General features: G+C 46.5%; 1 protein-coding gene across 7 annotated transcripts in view; it reads right to left on the minus strand.

Moving 5' to 3' along the window:
- The window catches only part of Apba2 (amyloid beta precursor protein binding family A member 2), a 223,930-nt gene that overhangs the window by 33,072 nt on the left and 168,080 nt on the right, over nucleotides 1–22,778 (minus strand). For all 7 annotated transcript variants that reach the window (XM_087901553.1, XM_087901551.1, XM_087901556.1 and 4 more), the window contains exons 5-6: nucleotides 6,037–6,117; nucleotides 4,904–4,940 (exon numbers count right to left, since the gene is read on the minus strand). In XM_087901553.1, the coding sequence (XP_087757679.1) occupies nucleotides 4,904–4,940; nucleotides 6,037–6,117 (118 nt within the window). The remainder of the gene's footprint in view (nucleotides 1–4,903; nucleotides 4,941–6,036; nucleotides 6,118–22,778) is intronic.

Genomic DNA, 22,778 nt, shown 5'->3' on the forward strand with positions numbered 1-22,778 from the left:
CCACTGATGGGGGCCATGGCTTGTGACCAGTACCAACCTTTGGGTTTTAAGAAGCACACACAAGCTGGATTTTTACACAAGCTTGTTTCCAGGCTGCAACTCTTGACACATCTACCCTGGATTTATATGCTTCCAGCCAGCGTGCCCTGCACGGAGGAACATCTTGACGGTGCCTCCTGTCTTTCATCACCGGGATCTTCAGGAGTCTCCCTTAACATCTGAAGGAGTCTTCTCTAGGGAATGCTCTCCAACCTGAATGGTGTGTCCTTTATTCCTCTCCATGGGCTACTACATACCAAGCTTTGCTTAGGCAGCACAGCATGAGGATGACGAGCTAAGACCAGGGCCTAGGTTCCAATCCCATTCCGCCGCTGCATAGCTGGTGACGCCAAGCCAATGACTAACTCTCCCTGAACCTCTATTTCCTCCTCTGCCATGACACCCCCTCTGACTGCTATCAAAGTGACTAAAGAGCTGATATACTGGAGCATTTGGATCAACCATGCCTGGCTCGAGCTAAGCACCTGTTGGGGTCTGCCTACCTTCTGCTACAAGTTTTCCCCATCTTCCTTTCCACCCATCCATCCTTCTATCCATCTATCAATTTTTAGAGCTGGGATCGAACTCAGTGATTCACATATGCCAAGCAGCCAAGCATGTGCCCAACTACTAAGCCACACCCACAACTATCCTCATTTTCAAGGGCACACTACATAAAAATCACAGGCTAAGGACTAATGGCTCTAAGGGCAGGCACAGCACTATCCCTCTTCATCATGGGTTACTGGCTGTGCTACTTTAGTCTTACTGTGCATGCGACAGAAAGGCCACATTCCTTGAGGGTAATTGGTCAGGTGACATGGTACAGGCATACTAAACAGCATGGGACTGGGCCACACCATGCCCAGGTGTACTGGCTGAATTTTGGTCGGCTTTTCATTATCGGAGAGGAGGGAACCACAGTTATAAAATGCCTACATAATAGCGGCATATAGGCAAGTCTGTGGGCATTTTCTTGATTATTGATTGATATGGGAGGGCCCAGCCCACTGTGGACAATGCCATCCCTAGGCAAACAATCCTGCACAGTGTAGGAAAACAGGCTGGGGAAGTCAATAAGCAGCATTCACCCTGGGTCTCTTCTTCAGCTCCTGCCTCCATATTCCTGCCTTGACTTCCTGCCCTGACTCCCTTGGTGATGGAGTGGGGCCTGAGAGCTGTAGGCTGAAGTCAACCCTTGACTCCCAAGTTTAGTGTTGGCCATGGCGCTTATCAGAGCAACAGAAACCCTAAGATGCCTAGTCAACGTCGGGATGAAGAAGCCCTCATTGGAGCTCCATGCCTAGTCAACATCAGCATGCAGAAGCTCTTCTTGGAGCTCCTGTAGTTGTTCTCAGAACCACAACAAGCTCTCCATGTGAAATAAGCCCTGAGCTAGGGTCAAGGGCCGTCTCCCATGAACTCTGCAGAAAGCAAGCTTTCAGGTAACTTAGACTTCTGAGGAGGGTGGGTGGGTCCACTCCTAAGCAACGATCTCATGGGCATTTCTCAGTTCCTTGGGATTTCTACCAAGTTCTCTTCCATCTAGAAGGCCGAAACACTCACTAGACAGAGGTGTTAACTTAGCAGATGATGGCCAGGCCAATCAACACCTCTCCAGACCTTCCCCCTACCACAGAATGCCCGGTACAGAGTTCCCCATCCAGCCAGCATTAAACCAGGGTGAAATTGGAGGCCTCATGGAACACAGCTCTGGTTCATGCAAAGTAACTAGTGTGTTGAAGAGATATTCGAGGTGTTTTGTTTTTGAGACATGGTCTCATAAAGTCTTAAATAGCCTTAAATTTGTGATGGAGGATGACTTTGAACTCTCCTCATGTTCCTTGGCCTCTGCCTCCTCGGGGTTAGAATTACAGAACTGTACCACCACACCCACATTACCCCAAAGTCTTTTTAAAAAATTCCCCTAAACATTCAGACTCTTGCGGTTCCTCAACCAGAAATGGGGCCATTTATTTTGGGGGAATGAGATGGGAGCTGCTGATCACTTGCCTCTTCCACAGAATCCACACAGAATTATGTCCATAGCTAGTCTAACAGGGCTGCTGGATGGCTCAGCTGTGAGGATACAAAGCACCCACTATGAAGAGCGTATGGACCTCATGCAGTTTTAAAACCTCCTGTTGTCAAGAGTTCTCGGGGTCATGTAATTCTCATACCACTTACACGTAGCTTCCAGGGACCATCCAAGAGACATCCTAATTACAAGAGTGACACCCTTAATGATTATTATCCCCCCACCTAGATACAGAGCCATTCTTTATCATAGCAATGGTGCTCACTGATAGAGCTGACATTCCCCCACCTAGACACAGTCTGCTAATCAAGGTATCTTCGTCATAGCAATGCTGCTCATTGACACAGCTGAAAAAATTCTTTCTTAGTTTTCTAAGCCTGGTGAACAGGCTTAGAAAGATAATGCAAAATACAACCTCAGGCATATAGCAAATTCACTCTTGTGTATGTATAATATGTATGTGTTCATGCAGGCACATGGATGTGGAGGGAGGCCAGAAGTCAATGTTGGGCATGTTCCATGACTGCATTCCACCTTACTTTTGAACATGAAACCCAGAGTTCATGAATTTGATGAAGCTAGTAGCCAATGAATTCGAGGATCTGCTTGTCTTCAAGCAAACCAAAAAGTATTTGGGTTACAGACATGTATCACTACACATGACTTTTTACATGGATGTTGGGGATCTGAACTTAGGTCTTAATGCTTACATGGCAGGTGCTTACATAATTGAGACATGTTCTTAGCCCCTTTACAAACTTGTGGTACTGAAATTCCTTAATGTGAAGAGAGAGAGAACGGTTGATTTGGGCATTTCTCTTTCTTTTCCTTGCTGGAACAGGAAACAATGGCTAGGGCCATACAGACAATGAGGTTACAAACCTCAAGACAAGACCAAGTGAAGCCAGGAAGCTAACCTGACATTATAGTCACGGAGTGGTCAGTGGCTCCCTCAAGGTTTCTTTACACCACTAACATGCTTCTCTGCTGAGCAAATGTCAAGTGGGTGCTTGCACACGAGCCCATCCCAGCTGGTAAAGGTGTCTAACATCAGATGCTGCCCTAAAACTCATTAGGGTCTAGGTTTTTCTGCGACATTCACCACTATCTCTTTCTGTCATTTTATGTGACTGCTGCACACATTTCTTGGATGTGAATTCTCTTGGATGAAGAGATGGGCTTTTGATTAAGGTTTCCATATTTTCATAATGACCAGTTAGTTTCTCTCCTAAATTGGGGCTAATTTGTGAGTTGACCACACCAGTGTGAGCTTCCCATACTAATGTGAGCGGCTCACAAGCAATGTATCTATCTGAGCTGGTGTGCAGGCTCTATCTCATTCTAATGTAGGGAAAAACAGTCTCAGGAGCTCCAGACACATGAGCCTTCTAGAAAGCACCAAGACACAGTCAGATGGAACACGTGGACAGCTGCTGGAATGTGCCCCCCTGTCTCTCTCTCCTTATAGAGTTAAGATTTCTGCACTGTCTCTGCAAACCACGACAGTTTGAAATTCTTTCCAAATGAAGCCATGATTTATTGACAAATCCATTTCTTAAGTCCAGAAGGCCCCATAGCCTTGAATGGTTGTGATTGAGTCATGTCCATTTTAGCTTTAGCCCAACAAGAAAAATGGTGCAGAGAGATGTGTTATTTTTCACTGATGTTGCCTCCTTCAGATCAGAACCCAGCCATGCCCCACCAGAAAGTGACAAGAGGGGTGTGGTCTCTTCCTGCCAATCATAAGACCCTGGAAGAACTACAGTCAGCCAGGTGACTACAATCACCTGCCGTGATCTAATGGAAACCAGCTTGAGCCAGTTGAAGCCAGTAAAAAATACACCTAAAGCTACAAGTGAACTGCTGGACAAAACCCACTTGAGCCTATTTGCGTTGGGCAACATGGAGTCATCTACTTGGGTTTTAAATAAGTCCTCACAATTAAAACTGATTCTCTTCTAAATTAAATGGCATTAAGCTGGTAATAACAGTGACCACAGTGAACCAGTTGGAACTGGTTAAGCCTGGTTTGAGCTTATCCTTAAAGGAGAACTTGATCTCTGTTATTTACCATCAATGCAAAGCAGAATGGCAAAGGTTTGAAGCCATTTGCTTCTGGAGATCCATTTACTTTGCTCCTATAAATATTCATAGGAATTAATTATCAGCTTATTTGAAAGAATTAATAAAACTCACATTGTTTATTATAACACATTAGAGGCAAGAAACATTCTCCTGGCAGAGAAAAGGCCTACATCTTTGCTCTGATGTTGGACCCAAGGACACCTGATACATGAGGCCACTGTAAGCAAGCTTCATCAAAAGCTGAGTAGGAGTGCCCCCGCCCCAAACACTGACACAGAACCAGTCAATCAAGACAGTGTGCTTTGCTCTTTCTGGAATATGAACAGGTACTGCTACTCCTGGAAAGGGTAGGAGGGAAATGAAAGAGGGCGTGAAAAGGCACAGCCAGCATTTGGATGTCATTATAACCACACTGATGAAAAGTAGATCCTAATGAGCTGCTCAGATAGACACCTCTCAATGCATTAAGCCAGCCCTCAGTGTCATTGGTGATGCAGTTAGTGAGGGGAAAACACATGAATGGTCCTTGCTGTTCATTACACTGAATCAGGCAGATGAGCTGGAAGCCCCTCTCCCAAGCAGGCTAATGCAGCACCCAACGAGCCAAATGCCCGAGGGCACCTTGTTGGAAACAGTGCTTTCCAAGGAAGAGTCTCTGGAGGAAACCCACGCACAAAAGGACCATTTGCTTTTCCATAAAGTATAACTGCCTCCCGAGAGATCCAATTTGAAGTCACTTACCAGCCACAAAGCTTGGAAACGATGCCACCTTCTTGGTCTGTTGAGAAATAACAAAGAGAACGGAACACAATAACTGCGAAAGGCTGACTTACAAGAACTATCTCAAGATGTATACCACCCTGGGCTGGAACACTCTAACCCCACGAATGGCTGGTGTTCCTAAGAAATCAGATCCACACAGCAAGCTGGTCCTATGTGGGACACAGGATGCTAAGAAGGCTCACAGAAGCCCACAAGCCAGTCGTTAAGAACCCCTAACTTAGCTCATCATATTTAGAAGGAGCTTCAAGTGCAGTCAGCCCAATGGTTCTCAAACCACTGGGCATGAGAATTTCCTGGGCATGTCTAAAGGACCACAATAAAGGAGATGGGAGGACTACAACTATCTCAACAGGGCTTGACAATCGAGTCTCAACTACCCCGGAGAGAAAAGGTAATTTGCCAGAGCCCTAATTAGAATCAGATAGCCATGTTATTGGTTTAGACCAGTGGCTCTCAATCAGGATGATTTTTGTCCTCAAGAACACACTGGTCAGTGTCTGGTGACATTTTTTTTTTATCATAACTGAGGTAGAGTAGTGGTTGCTGGTATCTGGTGGGTAGGGTTGCTCATAGACCACCTATACAGCACAGGGATGCCTGTCAAACAATGACTGTGCTTGTAAGAAATCCAGGCTACTCTTGAGTTTCTACCAGATCAGGGAGTACCAGGGATTCACACACCATCATCAGGGAGCACCAGGGATCCCCACACCATCATCAGGGAGCACCAGAGATCCCCATACCATCATCGAGGAGCACTAGGGATCTGCACACCATCATTGGGAGGTACCAGGGATCCCCATACCGTCATCGAGGAGTATCAGGGATCCCCATGCTATCATCAGGGAGCACCAGGGATTCCCACACCATCAACAGTGCACCAACAGTACACAGTGCAGTTGTGATGTGAGTCCCCTCTTCCCAGGACAGGGAACCAACATCTCTTCCTCAGACAGTGGTCCCAGACTAAACTTGATCTGAACTTTCTCTCCCCAGATCCCAAAACTAGGAGAGTGCGCTGACCATAACACAGCCAGCAACGTCATCATGAGAACTCTGGTTCAGAACTCTCATCTTTGGAAGAAAATTACCTCTGGGATGTTGTTATTGTCGGTGGGTCCATTGAGATCAGAGCGTTGCTGCTTCCTCGGCTGCTCCAAGCCATTGCAAACCTGGAAACGGGAAAGTTCATTATGTTTATATAGTAGAAAATTGAACTCAGATTTTTAAAAAAAAACTGGATATTCAATGAGATTTAATCTTATATCATACACATGTGTAGGAACACATGTAAATGTATCCAAGTATTCATACACATGTCATTGAACTGTTATACAATAAATATGTATACTTTTATATTTCTAAAGTGTTTTCTAATTATTTAACTTTTATTATTTACTATTACTTTTATTTTAATGAAACACATAGTTTTCCACCTGACCTATTTTCAGTGTACAGTTGAATGGCATAAAGTTTATCCATGTTGTTGTATGCCATCATCACCATCCATTCCAAGGCACACTTCATACATAACACAAGACTGAAACCTGGGCAGTTAAGTATATGTCCTGCTCTTCCAGAGTTCCTTACTTCAGTTCCCAGAACCCACCCTGGGCCACACACAACTGTCCTCAACTCCAGCTCCAGGGGAGCTGACACCTTCTTCTGACCTTCATGGGCTCTCATATGTACACATACAAACACATATCAATAAGTAAAAATAAAAGCGAATGTTTAAAAGCAACCTGACCACGCAGCTACAATCCCCTACTCCTCAGTCGTCTTGACATGGCAGTGCCCAATCACTCAGTTCTCTGGATCTATGAATTGAACCACTTTAAATGTCTGGAACACATGGAACTACAAAGTGTTCGTCTGTTGGTGATTGGCTTATTTCACTTAGCACAATGTCCTCAAGATCCATCCATGTTACATTGTCAGAATGTCCCTTGTTAAGGCTGAATGGTGTTCCACGGGTTGTATGATTTATCCACTGAAGGCAGCTTGGGTTCCTCCACTCTTTGGCTCCTCCAACTAATGCTGCTGAGAACTTGGATGTGCGACTATGTCTTTGAGGCTTTGTTTTTGCTTCCTTTGGACCCACACCCACAGTCACAACCACTGGGTCAGATGTTGCATCCATTTTAGCTCTTTTGAATGATTCTCTATAGTGTTTCCCATGGTGGTACCTCCCTCTCATATTATTCAAGAGTTAAAAATCTTATTGTTAGAATAAATGTAGGTTCTCGAGTGAGAATAAATGCAAACACATCAACCTACTACTACTACAAAAATAAAACACGGCGTGAAACGTAGGTTTCTTCTCAAAACAGGATCTCCACCTATAACTCCCTTACTTCAAACGATACGATTTCACACTTACGGTATGTTTTCTGCATTCAGTTCTTTACATCATACAGAAGACAGATGCAACAGCCAAGGTACCGAAGTCACCACCCAAACCAAGCAGCTCTGGCGAGCAGCACCTTAAATCATGGGACTTCCAGGAAGTACTAGCAAGCAGGAGGATGGCACAAGGATGCAGTAACAGGAAGTCACACCAATACACTGATGAGTGCTGGATCCTGTCTCTGGCTGTATCCAGAGTGTGACTGCCCGGAAGAAGCCAGCAATGAGTTCCTGCACAGACCCCCTTTGTTGAAGGCCCAGCCTCTGGCTGACCAGCTCTACTCATCCCCAAGAAGCCGTCAAGAAAGTCACGACCAAGCAGCAAACAGAACCCTACCACACATGCTGGGGTGGTGCCTAAACTTCAGATAGATGATAGACAGACAGACAGACAGACAAAGACATCTTTATACCAGATATGGGGAATGGAACACAAGGGGCTGTACTCCCTCTCCAGACCAGCCATTAGGCCTTTGGGTAACTTAGGTTAGAGTTCATGACTTAGCCAGGGGACACAGAAGTGTCAACTCCTCCCCTATGCACTGCCCCTGGGACAGTTTGAAGTGGAGCTACAGTATGGGACATCCATGGAAAAGCAAGGTCTTCTCTGGGGACCACTCCTCCTCCATGTCAACATCTCCTCCAACGTACTCCCAAGTGGGCTGCGCATCACCATGACAACCACATCTTTCCATATACAGCCAGGTTTATTTTCGAAGAGGAAAGAGGGTGGGCTTGTGATGCTTCTCTTCAGGAAAACCCATCTGGTGTGGATCCCCCACCAGCGGACTGGCAACATGAGACACAGCATTGGGAATTCACGGGGTTTGAGGCCTCCATGAATGTAGGGCTCCAGGGTAAGGATGATTCCTAAATTCTGTGGGACACTCCCTTGGGATCCATGCAGCCACGTGTCAAAACAAGACATGACCAGGGCTCTTCCAAACTACCAGCAATGCCGAAACCATCAGCCGTCCACAGGAGAACAGAGATTGGCCAGTACAAAGCTGTAAGGGAAATGTGCTCTTGGGAGGAGGAGCCCACTGCGGAGTTCTGAGGGTAGCAAGTTGTGCTGGGACCCAGGGACAGCTGCTCAGCACAGAGATAAACACCCTTAATAAAAACACTAATGCAAATAAATCATCTGAATAAATATGTTGGCTCCAGTTGGTACAAAATAAAGTTTGGCATTTTGAAAGTGTCAATTCTGATTCCGTCTGCTCAACTCGACTGAAAACCCAGTAATCTAACCCACACTGCTTGAGATGAACTCCCAGTAAACGAGCTCACACCCACTCAGCTCACGCCATCTGGAACAACAGCCTTTCCTGAACGACAAACATGTTAGGAACAGACAACATCAGCTTAGATCTGCACAAGTCACGGTATCACACTGTGTCACACCTCCCCCTCCAGCATGACCCTGCAACAGACGAACCCCAGGGCTCGTGGATGACTCAGACGACCGTGTCCTCTAGGGACCATTTCAGACTTTGTTTTAAAGAAGGAGCCAGCCTGCCCTGAACATCTGCTATCCCTACAAAGATTTCTTCCTCCATCCGACTCGAGTTCTGCTGCATGAGGGCAGCTCTGAATGGGGGCAAGACAAAGCATGATCCGCCGGGGTCTGTCTCAGGAACATGGACATGTTCTTTAGAAAGCTCGAGAATCTACCCTCTGACATATACAGGGCTCAGGAGAGAAAAAAAAAACAACCTCTGCTGTTATTCATTTTCTCCATTCCTCTTACAATTCAGGCCACCACCGTAATACTTACCTTGAGGAAAATGGGACTGGGCTCCAGTACTTATTCTTGTGATAGCCACTCCCATAGTGGGGTCACCTTTGCAAAGAGATGCATGGCTTAAAAGTGTCACAGCGGACACATTAGAGGCCACCAGCCGGTCAGAGAATCTGTCTTTTAAAATCTGTAGGTCGGTCTGTAAGTGGGAGGAGAAAAGGCCATGCACTCCCATGCCAAGCATTTCATGAAACGCATTATACTAAAAATTATTCATCATCTGCCTGAACTTCAGTTTTCCCACTGCGTACACTCCGCCCTCTCAATTATGTGTGCACATAGTTCAGGGTCACTAAGTGTTGTTTAGAATGCCGGGCAATTATTATCACCACCTTTTCATCTTGTAAAACCCAAACTCCAGACACAGTTTCAGCTCTCTCACTTAAAGGACCCCTTTATTGTTACCATTTGTCGATCTGGCCACCCTTCCAGGGACCTGGCTTTGGACTCTAGGCCTAGCTCTCTGAGATCCTCTCCGCTACAGACCAGCATAACCAACCGGACATGGCACCTGCTTATGGCCTGTGGTCTTTCCAGAGAGCCTGGCAGAGTGGAAGCAGTGGGTAGGGGTGCCTTGCCGTGCATTTCAGGGCACAATCCCAACTGTTCTGAACTCATCTCTGTGTGCCAACCTTTGTGAAAGGATTGCCCTGTCCACCGGTGGCCAATCCTGAGTGTTTATGTGTTCTGCACTCTGCAGGGCACTTCTAATTAAGGACAGGGAGATAGGCAATGAGGACCCTGCCCTTGACATCCCATAGGCATCATGGAAATTGGATGTACGGGGTTTTGCCAAGATTCATCCTTCCCTGGGATAACCCAGTCAGTAAACAGATTTACAGTGAACAAAAGCTACCCTTTAGAAACCAGGCCTGGGGATTTGGAGAGACCAAGTCGGGCCTGCCACAGGATTGGGATGACTACATTTTTTTCCAATTTCACAGTAAGCAGAACCCTCACTGACTGCTGGTGGAAGTGGAAAAGGCTACTGTACAGTCAAGCACTGGTGATCATACAGCCCAGAAATTTTGCTCCTCCCTATACACTCCATAAAGCCCAAATAAAAAAGGAACCCCTGAAAACTTGCACATGCATACTCATAGCAACTCTGACATTAGCCACAGAAGCAACCCAATGCCATCCATGGCTGGAGATAGGAGGCATGGCATGCTCCACTCGCCCCATGCAATGTCATTGGCCCTAAAAGAATAAAGCCCCCACATACCACTGCCATGCAGGTGAACTCCTAAAGCAGGCTAAGGGAGAGGCCAGGCAGCATAGCATGGACTAAAATATCTAGATTATATGAATTCATTAATGATAGAAAACAAATTTCCCATTGTAAGAGGTCAGGGCAAGGGAAGATTGCTTAAGGGTAAGAGTCTTTCAAGGCAATGAGATTGTGCTGGGACTAGATGGCAGTTACGGCTACAGAGCATTTATTTAAAGACGCTGAATGAACACTCACTTCAAAATAGGCCCAATGTCAAGTTTTGTATCGCGTGTGTATTACTGTTATTTCCAAATAATGGCAGCTGAGAGTGTATAGTAGTGGTTCAGCTCTTGCCTAGCATGTGTATATGGGAGATACACACAGCACTGCCAAGACAATGAATGAAATGAAAATAGTGACCAACAAAAAGAAAGAGTGAGAAGAACCCTCTAGATGTCTAAATATCCTGCCTTGTTCGTGACCAAGTCCAGCTCAGCGGTACCCTGCTGCATGACGGTCACCCTTCAGCAGCAAGCGAAGGGTGGGCCACACAGACCTCGCACCACATAACTGTTTATCTCTGGTGCACCTGCCTCACATGTGGAGAGGTCCCACTAAGGACCTTCAAGGGGACACAGGAGCTCTATGGCTCAAGGCAATGCGTACTACATAGCAAGGGAGAATCCTGTTTGGTTCTGATCATGTCGTGAACAAGAATAACTAAGCCCCCTTCATGAATCCTGTTTTGTGTCAACACTGCTTCTTCCACCACTGGTTCCGCCAGTTACATATAGGCAGCTGCAATTTTCCCTCCTGCTAATCTGAAGGTAAGAAGTTGTACGGACAGATTTCAATAGGAACAACCCACTGGGGGCTCAAAAGCAATTACTTAGAGTTATCCACAGCTCAGACCTGGAGTCCTCCCAGGAGCCTGGCCTAGGTCATTCTCTGAATTCCCCTAGCTGCCCAGCACTTAGCCTCAAGCCTTGTGCACACATTCTGAGAAAACTAGCTTGACATCTCAAAGAGGAAAGAAACAAAGGTGCCGTGTCAAAAAGCAAGTCAATGGCCAATGCTAAGTCAATATTAGGCTGCAACTTCCAGGGGACATCTTCCGTATTTAACTCCTATCATTCTGTACAGGTTGGCATGACTAGCATGGAAGAACCCCTGCCAGAGCTGCGTTCTCCTAAGAAGAAAAAGAGCCCTCAGTGTCAGTTAATATGATTAGTCTTCAATAATAAACAATTGACTTCAGCCCCACAGGAGCAGCCCACTTCAGCAGATGTGAAAGCCAAATCCCGTGGTTCAAAATTTAAATGACATTTCACCAAATAGCATAGTAAAACAATACCAAGGATCCAATTAGCTTCTCCCTGCCAAGCTTTTGGGAATGTAAAAATGTGATGTTTGTTTTTAAAAAAACTCATGGGAAAAGAAAGAGCAGAATTAACAGCCAACGTTAGATTTTACAAGATAGAAGGGCCTCAATTTATTGACCAGACTTTTCCATTTTTTGACATTACATTGGTGCAAATGTAACATGCATTCAGGAGGAACTATACTTTAGATTGTGGATTGGGACCTTGCAAGGGCTGGAAGCATGCAATGCAGTTGTCTGTCAGGATGCTGGCAACAGAGCAAGCCACAGCTCCCATCAGCCTCCCAGCTGGGGGCAGAAAACACAGCACCGTCTAGGTCCTGGTGCTGGGAAAGTGGTTGTGCATTTTTTATTAACAATTTTCCACATTAAGACTTATGAGCTTTGCTATAATGTAAACCCACTGTAATTCAAGGCACGTCTGTGTGCTGACATTAGTATTCACAGGGCATGACCTCAGCCACCGACCTTTGGCAGTCGTCCGTGCTTACAACATTTTCAATAATCTTTTATGTGACACTCGTGCCAAGCTAAAATTATGTCTAATCCTGACCACAACCCAAGACCTAGGAGAAAAAGGGACCCTTCCCTTCCAAATCAAGAAGTGCTAATCCTCTTACAAATTACGATGGCCTGAGAGCCTCTAAAGAGCTGATCCACTACCTTATGACCACATACATGTCCTGTGTCCACAACCTAAATGAGGGAAGGTAGTTCAACTACCGTTGTTCTGACCGAACAAATTTGATTGGCCTAAATGGCTTTGCCATTGATTCTGGCTACTCACACTCAGACTGGCTCAGCTTGGGTACTGATTTTCCAAACTGGCTCAAGCCAGTTAATAACACAAAGATCTTCTATAATAGTAAATAAGTGTACCCTGCCAATCATTTTAAAGCATACAACTGAGGAGATTCACCACCACCCACACCCAGCTCTCCTGGTGTCTTGCACAACTGACAATCCTAAACCTCTGAAGCCACAGCTCTCCACTCAAAGCTCTCTCAGTCGCTGGAAGACACAGCTCTATTTTCTTTCCTGGGCACTTAATGGAAGTAGAGTCACATGGTGTCCGTCCTCTTGTGCCTGGCTTACTTGGCTCTGCATACTGTCTGCAGGGCTCAGTGCTGTAGGTAGATGCTTTTCTTTGTCCCTCCATCACAACAATTTAGGCCATATGATCCCCAAATCCCTGAAAATGTTACCAGGCCACGATCTCTCCCCACAAGCCAGATTGCCCATGTCTTAGGTGTTCTGTTTTTTTGTTTGTTTGTTTTCGCATTCTTCTGAAACTTCAAAGGGGAAGACGAGTGGAAACCTAAGTCAATTACACAATAGAAACCGCCACTTTGTGTCTTTAAGTTTCAAGGACTAAGTGAGCTCCTTTGTTAAAGACTGACTGCTACTTCTGAAACTGGCTTTCAGACTGTCTTTTACATACCCAGAGATGAAGGAAGAAAGGAAGGAAGGAAGGAAGGGAGGGAGGGAGGGAGGGAGGGAGGGAAGAAGGAAGAAAAAAAGGGATGAATGAATGAACAATGAGGAGGTTAGAGGTGCAAGTCAATGGTAAGAGTGCTGGTTTAGCATGTATAAGGTAGTAAGTTTCCACCCCAACACCACATACACACACGTACATGCATGTGTATGTACACACACACACAGGACAAGTAAATGGAGCAGGGAGTAGATCACAGCAGGGAAAGGCTCCGGTTTTTAGAGACTAGAAAGAGAGGAGTAACAAAGGGACTCCAGGCACCTGGGAGTCCTGGTCTTGATATGGAGTGGTCTGAGGCTCTAGAGTGGCTGAGTCTTTGCAGGAGTGTGCAATGGTCCAAATCAACAGACATAGATACTTCCCACCCCCAGCACTTGGAGTAGAAGTCAGGAACAGATATCCCCCAGCTGGTTTCTAGAATTGCTCCAGAAGAAGCAGGGCTGTGTGGGAAGAGTCAGGGAGCATCGCTAGGGTACATCAGAAAGTACAGTGGGCACAAACCAGTCTCAAAGGCAGAATCAGAGGCTGCTTGCACACATACGAGCCAAACAAAATGATGACGGTGAATGGGTAATGTCTCCTCCAACAGCAGTGTTTGTCCGGCCATAGCCGTCTCCATGAATGTCTCTCTTGGATCAGAAGCTTCCCAACCATCATACAGTGAGGGCTCACAGTGCTATACAACTAGGCTGTAGGTGGAGCAGGCCACCATGAGACAGTGCTGCAGTGGGTCAGCACCAAGGACAGTGCCCACCTGGTTCCACTAGCTGACTCTTAGGACAATCAGAACCTGGAGCATTCCTGGCGTACTTGTCAGAGGTTAAAACAAGAGGCTGCAGGCTTTGGGCTTTTGAAACTTAGGCGTGGCTCTCTCTCAGCTCCAACTGGTTTGGACCTTGGCTCAACCTCAGGTGGAGTGATACCAGCTTCCCTTCTGTGGGATCAGAGGGTAAACCTTGATTCCGCAGGTTTGGGATGTCACCATCTTTCTGTTCCAGGGACACCATCGCACACCGCCTTTCCCAACACGCCTTGGTTGCGCTTGTGTTCCTGTGCTGTCTGACACAGTCTGCCATACGGCTGGAGGTTATCGTGGATGAGCGCCTTGCGACAACAGCCCCTATCCTCATTAGTGTCTGGTTTGACACTGACTGACTGAATACTACGGATGAGACTCCATGACTGCCACATCACGCTGTCACATTTCAGGTGAACACACCATGTGTGACATTATGCATTTCCACACCTCATCTTTATTCATGCCTACTTCCTTTCCAAGCAGATGATGCTCCTAAAGATTCTTGCACGGAGATCGGTACTTTGTAGGCAATGACATGCGACTAATCATGTTTGTCAACTGGATGTTGGTCCAGTCTCTGGCAAATAGGAGGTCCCGTGGGATGCTGTGGGCCAGGGATGGGAGCCACACAGGAACAGAGAGAGGGACATGCACAGAGGCCACTCTTGGCCTCGGATCGTGTACCTGCAGTCATTCTCAATGGCAAATAAGAATATTCTAGTAAATACCACAAATGAAGAGGTCATCCTCTTCAGTCTGCTGCTGTCTCTTTGGGTCCCTCCTTGGAAGTCCCTGTAGATACTACCTATATCCTCTTCCCATTTCCGAGAGTGACCCTCCGTCCTCCCAAACCCCCAGACCTGCTTCACTTTGCCCCTGAGGATCCTCAGGACCACAGTTCCAAAGCACTTTCTTCCTGACAAGCCCTCCCATACTTGGCCCTCTGACTTTGGTCTTCTTCATGTCTCTAGCCCTTGGTTTTTATACTCCAATTCTCTTCTAGCTCTTTCCCCTACCCAAGATGACCACTCTCTGCCTCCCTCTCACCACCACCCTCAGTCTGGATCCTCTGTCTTTCCCTGTCCTCTCTTTGGGACCATGGTCCATCCCAGCTATTGGTCCAGTCCATGCTGAGGATACTCACATACCTCCATGGTTAGCCTCACTCATGAGCTGACCTCCTAAAGCCTCCCTTATTTCTCACCCATGATAGAGTCTGTCTTCTCCCTGGAATTCCTCACTGAGGTGGGCATCTCTCTCTCTGGTACCCAGTTCCCCCTGGAAAGGGGTCCCCTGTTGTCTTTTTCCCCCTCTAGAATGACTTCTGAAAGCGCAAAAGGAGGGCCGTGATCACTTTGGCAATTTCACTGCCTGGTACTCACAGGGACCAATCTGAATGGGTGAGAGGGAATGTGGAGCCAGTCAGTTCAGGACACAGGGTGACCTGCAGGGGGGTGGGGTCGTCTTTGAAGGAGACCAGACTTTAAGAGGAGACACTGGTGAGCTGGTGCCCACAGTGACAAGAGAGAGCCTCGGGCATCATTTGATGTCAGAGAGAGAGCTCAGCTTGATGTCTGTGACGCCAGTGTGGGTCTCCCATCATTTTCTTCCATTAGAAAGCAGGTATAAGGAAATCAGGGCAGCTACCGGAGCTATGGGTGTCTCCTGGCAGCAGGGCTCCAGGGAGGAAAGAGGCTGAGGAGATGGGGCATGAGAAACCAGCCCTGCTGTGACCCTCAGAGAGGAGCGGTTGCCCCTCTGCGGCTCTGCACAGCCTCGGTTCTCTTCCTGCTACCTCATCAGCTGGGATCACCTCTCCCTGTGTCACCTGAAAGCAAAGCCACCATTTTACTCCACTGGAACCCCCAGCCCCCGGCTGGCATGGTCTGTCTCCCAAACTGAAGATCTCTCTGAACTTAAAACTTGTCATCGTCATCAGAGTCAGGACCACACACCCCATCGGCACCCAGGTCTGAGGTGATACTCCTTCCCAGATCCTAGAGAAGGGTTTGGACAGTGCAGGCAACCTGACCAAAATGTTCTGTATAGCAAGGTGAGATCCAGGTTTCCTGGCTGTGGGAGTCTCAAACATCACACGCTTAACTCTCTATAGGGACCAGGGAAAGGATACCTTCGGGACATCTATTAGTAGACAAACTAACAACTTTAGAGGGTGTGCGTATGTGAATGTGTTTGTGAGCATGTTCATGGGTAGGTGCATGTTTGTGCTAATAAACATGATTGTGCATGCCCATGTATGTAAAAACCAGATTCTGAGACAGAGTTATGACTCTCCTCTTGACTTACAGAAGCAGGGTCTCTAGCTGAACCTGGAGCTTGTCAGTTCAGTTAATTTAACCAGTTTGCCTGGAGGATCCTGTCCTTGACTTCTGAATTCTGGGACAAAAGGATTCTTCTTCTTCTTCTTCTTCTTCTTCTTCTTCTTCTTCTTCTTCTTCTTCTTCTTCTTCTTCTTCTTCTTCTTCTTCTTCTTCTTCCTCCTCCTCCTCCTCCTCCTCCTGCTCCTCCTCCTCCTCTTCTTCTTCTTAACTTGGCTGCTGGGAACTGGAACTCTGACCATCACATGTGGGCATCAAGCCATCTCCCCAGTCCCTGCCTTCACAATTATCATAAAGAATCAAGAATGTTCTAATTAAGCTATTCTACACTGTATACATGATGAAATTATAACACTGAACTCCATTAATTTTTGAATTGAAAATAATATATATATATATGTGTGTGTGTGTGTGTGTGTGTCAGTTCATTAACTTTTGAAAACCAAAATAGTTTAGACCCTGACTTTCTAAACCCCTGCCTACATCCACACTTTCTGCTAAATTAACTGCTTCCTCACAATAACAGTCACTAGCCCCTTCTTAAAGCCACATAGAACGATTCTGCAGGCTGGGCCAACATGCCCTGGGTATCATGTTCAGAAGCTCTGGGAGAAGGGGCAGGCAATAACATCAAGCAGCACCCACAGGATTTCTCTGTCAAAAACAATCCTGGGAAATTGTTAAAGTAGATACAGAGGTCACCCTGCCACATTACCTGGAGAAAAGAGTAATTACAAGAAATAGAGGCCCAGGGCAGTATAGACTACAGCAGTATGGGCTACAGAACGCAGCCCACAGGCAGACACAGAAGGCATGTGTGGATGAGGAGGATGGGTTGCAGGAGGGCTGCAGAGGGAAAGAGGCCAGATGTCCTCCATAGAGACCTATGGTCTGAGGAGTCTGTCCTCCTAAGACTGGAGAGAGTCTTGGGAATCCCCCAAATCCCTGTATGCAGGCACTTTCTAAAACACTATCTGAACTGGGATAGTTTACACCCTCTGGGCACAAGGCAAACACTAATGTCCTTCTTCCCAGCCCTTCTGTACCCCTCCTGCCCACTGCAGGCAGATCAGGGAAGGACCATGGCATGCAGATCAGGGAGGGACCAATGCATGCAGATCAGGGAGGGACCACTGCATGCAGATCAGGGAGGGACCACTGCATGCAGATCAGGGAGGGACCACTGCATGCAGATCAGGGAGGGACCAATGCATGCAGATCAGGGAGGGACCACTGCATGCAGATCAGTGAGGAACCAATGCATGTAGATCAGTGAGGAACCACTGCATGCAGATCAGGGAGGGACCAATGCATGCAGATCAGGGAGGAACCACTGCATGCAGATCAGTGAGGAACCAATGCATGCAGATCAGTGAGGAACCACTGCATGCAGATCAGGGAGGGACCACTGCATGCAGATCAGAGAGGTACCTAGATGATAACAGTCCCCCTGAGTCCCTCTCTCGGTTCTCTTCTTACAGTTGGAGTTAATCCTTGCTTCATGTACCACCAGATAGGACACGGCAAGGTCCCTTTCTAAAATGAGCATAGTACTCCCAACTTCACCAGAAACAGGTCAAGGACAAGCATGCACATAGCACCATGTCTGCCTAGTTAGAGCCACCATTCACATGCAATTTGGAGAAGTCCTTTACAAAACAAGTCTCGGTGAAATGTCACCGACAAAACACCTCTGCAACACACGATGATGGACGTGACACACAATGTGGCTGAAGGCCCTGGATCACACTTCACTTTAGCTGCTGTATGAGGCTGGCTACGAGGTATCGATTTTCTTGTTTTCCTATTATCAGAGGACTCTTGCTAGAAAACACTGTTGGGTTGGCGATAAAGAGAAATCATGAAAACAACAAATAAGCAAAACATGTACTTGGTTCACTGGATCCACGGCACAGAGCTGCTGAACTAGGCTGTAAACCCAATGCTATCAGCTGAGCGGCTAAGGTTCCAGACAGGGAACAGTTTGAAATCCCCAATCAAAGGTCTAAATTGCTCTGGGTACTTTTCAGGGTGCTTTATCTCACAACAGACCGCATAGGGCAGCAGACAAGGGGGCAGAAGTGAGGGGCTCCAAAACAAGCTAGGTGGCACTCGCTAAACCCAGTCATTCGGCACAGAGAACCCCTCAACACAGGCCACCATATCCACCCACAGAACACGATCTTTGACCCTGAACAGGTATGTTCTTACAGTGTTCCTCAAGAGCTTGGTGAGCAATCCCAGGAGCAAAGATCAGCCCTTTTAGCTATGAAAGGGAGAGCTACTTACCCCATGTAGAGCTCAACCACTATGAGGTTGTTTGATGATGGCCCCCAAGGACTCATATATTTGAATGTTTGGTTCCTAGTTAGTAGGCTGTTTCAAAAAGATTAGGAGGTGTGACCTTGTTGGAAGAAGTGTGTCTCTGAGGGTGGGCTCTGAGGTTTCAAAAGCCCACACCAATCCCAGTATACTCTGCTGCAGGCATGGATGCATGCTCTCAGCCACTGTTCCAGCACCTTGTCTGCCCCACCACGGTGGTCATGGACTAACCCTCTGAAACTGTACGCAGGGCCCCCGTTAAACGCTTTCTTTTATAAGGTGTTTTGGTCATGGTGTTTCTTTTGCAACCACAGAACAGTAGCTAAGACACAGCTCATTTGTCTCATGACATTCGGAGCCTCGGCACCGAATCTTTGGGTTGCACCAGGAATTCCCGCGATCAGAGACTTTGAGTCCTTTGTACCATGCCACATATTCCCCTAGCACCTTCACAGTTACCCAAGAATTCTGTGTCAATTGAAGCCAACCAATCATTAAATCTTCCACCATGAAATTCCCAGTGCTGCCAAGAGGTGCAGCGTTGGTGGCATAGTGTGAGCATCGCTGCCTTCCAATGATGTCAAGAATAAAAAGTGTCCATTGTCCCTTTTGGGTTGATGTTATATCATCCTGGAATGGAGTAATGAACCCTGCACCTTAGGATGAGATTTGGGTGGCTATTTTCCACATATTTCTCTCCTAATGTAGATGGAAAGGGACTGAAATTATGGGATGCCGAAACACTGCCACAGCAGTGCAGGTGTCACGTGCCAGCAACGAGTGATCCTTGAAGAAGAGGGAAGTGATGCAGAGACATTTCCCCAACTCATCGGCCAACCAAGCAGAGCCGGCCCTCTGCACCTGAGCTGACTGCGGCTGGAAATAGTCATAAAACGAAACCGTATCTGCTTTGAGCCTAGCCTCACACTCTTGCCTTGGCTCCCATAAACAACACAGTACAATTTACATGGCATGACACTGTATTAGGCATTATAAACCATCTGGAGATGATCTGAAATAAATATGGCTGCCAGAGGCTAAAAGCAAACACTATATATGTAATGTTTTTCTCAGGGATTGAAGCCTTGAGGATTTGGTGATTTCGGGGGAGCTACCCCTCTTCCCCGAGTCAATGATCTCTGTTTTGAAGCCACTGCTGTTGAGTGGTGGTCTCCTCTGTGATTATGGCCTTCTACCTGGGAAGGCAGCTCCATAAGACATAGACTGTGCCCTGGTTGGCTTTTTGTCACCGTCACACAAGCTAGAGTCATCCTGGAAGAGGAACATTGGTTGAGAAAATGCCTCCATCAGATTGCCTATAGGTAAACCTGGAGGGCATTTTCTTGGTTAATGATTGCTATAGGAAGGGTAGCCCCATCTCTGGGCAGGTGGTCTTGAGCCTTATAAACAGGCTAAGCAAGCCATGAGGAGCAAGCAGCATTCCTTCATGGCTGCTCCATCAGTTCCTGTTTTGAGTTTCTTCTTTGACTTCTCCTGATGATGGGCTGTAACTTGTAAGAACTGGAGTCTTTTGAGCAAGCACAGCAGCCTACAGCACAGGCAAATGCTACAGGCCACACAGCCCACTTCCTATCACACCAAATAACTTGCTTTCCACAAGAGGCCAAATTAAAGCAGTGCCCACTATAAATTTATCTCCCAAGTATGGAAAGGTGGAGTCATATGACTCCCTTTGTATCCCAAAGAGGCAGGAGGACAGCTGATGGCTCATCTGTATCTTAATGACCACAGAGACGGTGAGAATAATGTGGTCCCAATTCCAAGGAAAACATGCCAACACATGCAACTGAAACATGCTAAAGAAAGCATGCAGCAAAGATGCATGATGCACTCTAAAATGGAGAAGAAGAAAATTCCAGAGATAAGAGGTGGGAGCTATACCTCATGGAAGGAGAGAACACAGCAGACAAGTTAATTGTTAAATTTAAAGGGTCCGCATTGATCTATGAGTCAGGGCTGGCCCTCAAGAAATACATCAAAAGACAGAAAACACCATTTGCACAAAGAAGTTTGTGACGGTCTCACATACAGGAAAAAATGCCACCCACCACTTGCACGTTTAGTAGTAGGGTAGGCACGGACAAATAAGTATGGACAAATAAATAAATGTGGCACATGCAACATTAAAAGGTCAGTGAAGTTGGGTGGTGGTGCACACCTTTAATCCCAGCACTCAGGGAGGCAGAGGCAGGCGGATCTCTGTGAGTTCAAGGCCAGCCTGGTCTATAGAGGGAGTTCCAAGACAGCAAGGGTGTTACACAGAGAAACCCTGTCTCGAAAAACCAATAATGATGGTGATGATGACAACAACGATGATAAACAAAACAAAGGGGTCAGAGAAACCATGAAAATCATCTGGAACATGCAGAGATGTTCATGATATGCCAGTGTAAGGGTACTGAATGACAAAGATACCTAGACCACGATGATAGCTGTGTACTCTATATTCAGTGCTGCGGTTTGAAAGGGAGCATAGGAAATATGTAACCAGTTCTTAAGATGGGTGATTGGCCTGTGGGAGATGCATCTCTCACACCTGTCCCGTGTACTTGCTGTCATCCATGCAGTCACTCAAGGATGCTCTCCAGGACAGCATCCTGCATAGAATGGCTGAGAGCGGTATTTTTCGTACTTTGCAGTGTCCACACATGCATAATGAGATGTGCTGGGGATGAGATCCAGAACATGAGAACTTGTGAGTATTTCCTACACGAAGAACCTGAGGGTAACCTAACATGCTTTTAGTGCACGTGTGCTTCACCTGTGACCTGTCTCGGGATGGCAGGTATGAAATTTTCCTCTTAGAGCCATGTCAGCAACCAAGAGGCTTCCGCTTCGGAGTATTTAGGATTCTGTATTTTCAGATTAGGGGCACTCAAACCACACTTCAAAAACTAACCCTGACTATCATCTTTAAACTTTAAAATGAGTAGGGGAGACATAAAGGATGCTGTCATGTCCCTCCAGCTAAAGACTTCCACAGTTTGCTTCTCTGACTGAAATGTGCCACCTTGTTGAAATGCAAATAGGATCAAATAGTTTTGGGGTGCTTCCTATGAGGACCATGTAGGCACATGTTACAGAGAAAGTCTACACAGAGGCCAGGGCTGCAGAGTCCTCTCTCTTCAGCTACTGCAACTTCAGCTCTAGACAGTGATACCCTAACCATGGGGATGGCTTCAAGAACTGGACCAGGGACTCGGTGGCACTCTTGACTGGCAGTCTTAGGCCAGGCACTAAGATGGTTCCTGGCACTGCTTGACTGTCCCCATGGGAGTAAAAGATTCCTTTTAGGAACACAGCTGTGACTTCAAATGAAGTAGCCAGTGTCAATGCATTTTCTAGAGAATCTGGTTTCCAAGGCAATTCCATCGCCAGCCAATATTCATGCCCACTTTCAGGGATCCTTGTGTGAAATGAGCTACCCAGGACTACAGGATATACACCTTACCCACATGGCAAGGCCCAACAGAGTCTGCCAAAGGTGCTCAAGTCATTCATTCATGAGGGCCTGGTCAGCCTAGAGCTAGATCCTGCTTGGCTCTCTCTTGATAGGATTAGTTTGTAAATGAATGGACAAATTAATGAATGAGTCATTACAACAAAAACAAAAAAACTAAGAAAACAACAACCAAAAAACCAACCTTGTATAATCATTAGCTAGCTCTCATGAGTTTTTCCAAAGTCTTGGCTAAGAGCATTGCCTTAAGGACACCTTGGTCTTAGAGAATAAGACACCTGCTTTTGCTTTCAATACCTTTCTCTGAAAGAACAGACTTCCTTCTCATCTCCCATGATGGCCTGAGACTTTCTTACTTCTACTTGCCCTTCTAAAGAGCCACCACCACCAATTTATCCACCCATTTGCGTTCCTTCACCGCCGCCAACACTCTAACCCAAAGGACTATGGAATTTCATTTAACTTAGCATCTGCTTAGCATGAAGCAAAAAAAAAGAAAAACACCAGGTCTTCTCACTCTACACCAGGTTCCAAGATAATTTTCTCTTGACAGACCTCTGACAGGGAGGCCACTTATTGCAACAAAACACAGC

The sequence above is a fragment of the Myodes glareolus genome, chromosome 24 (assembly GCF_982192425.1).
Source record: "Myodes glareolus chromosome 24, mMyoGla1.1, whole genome shotgun sequence".
NCBI lineage: Eukaryota > Metazoa > Chordata > Mammalia > Rodentia > Cricetidae > Myodes > Myodes glareolus.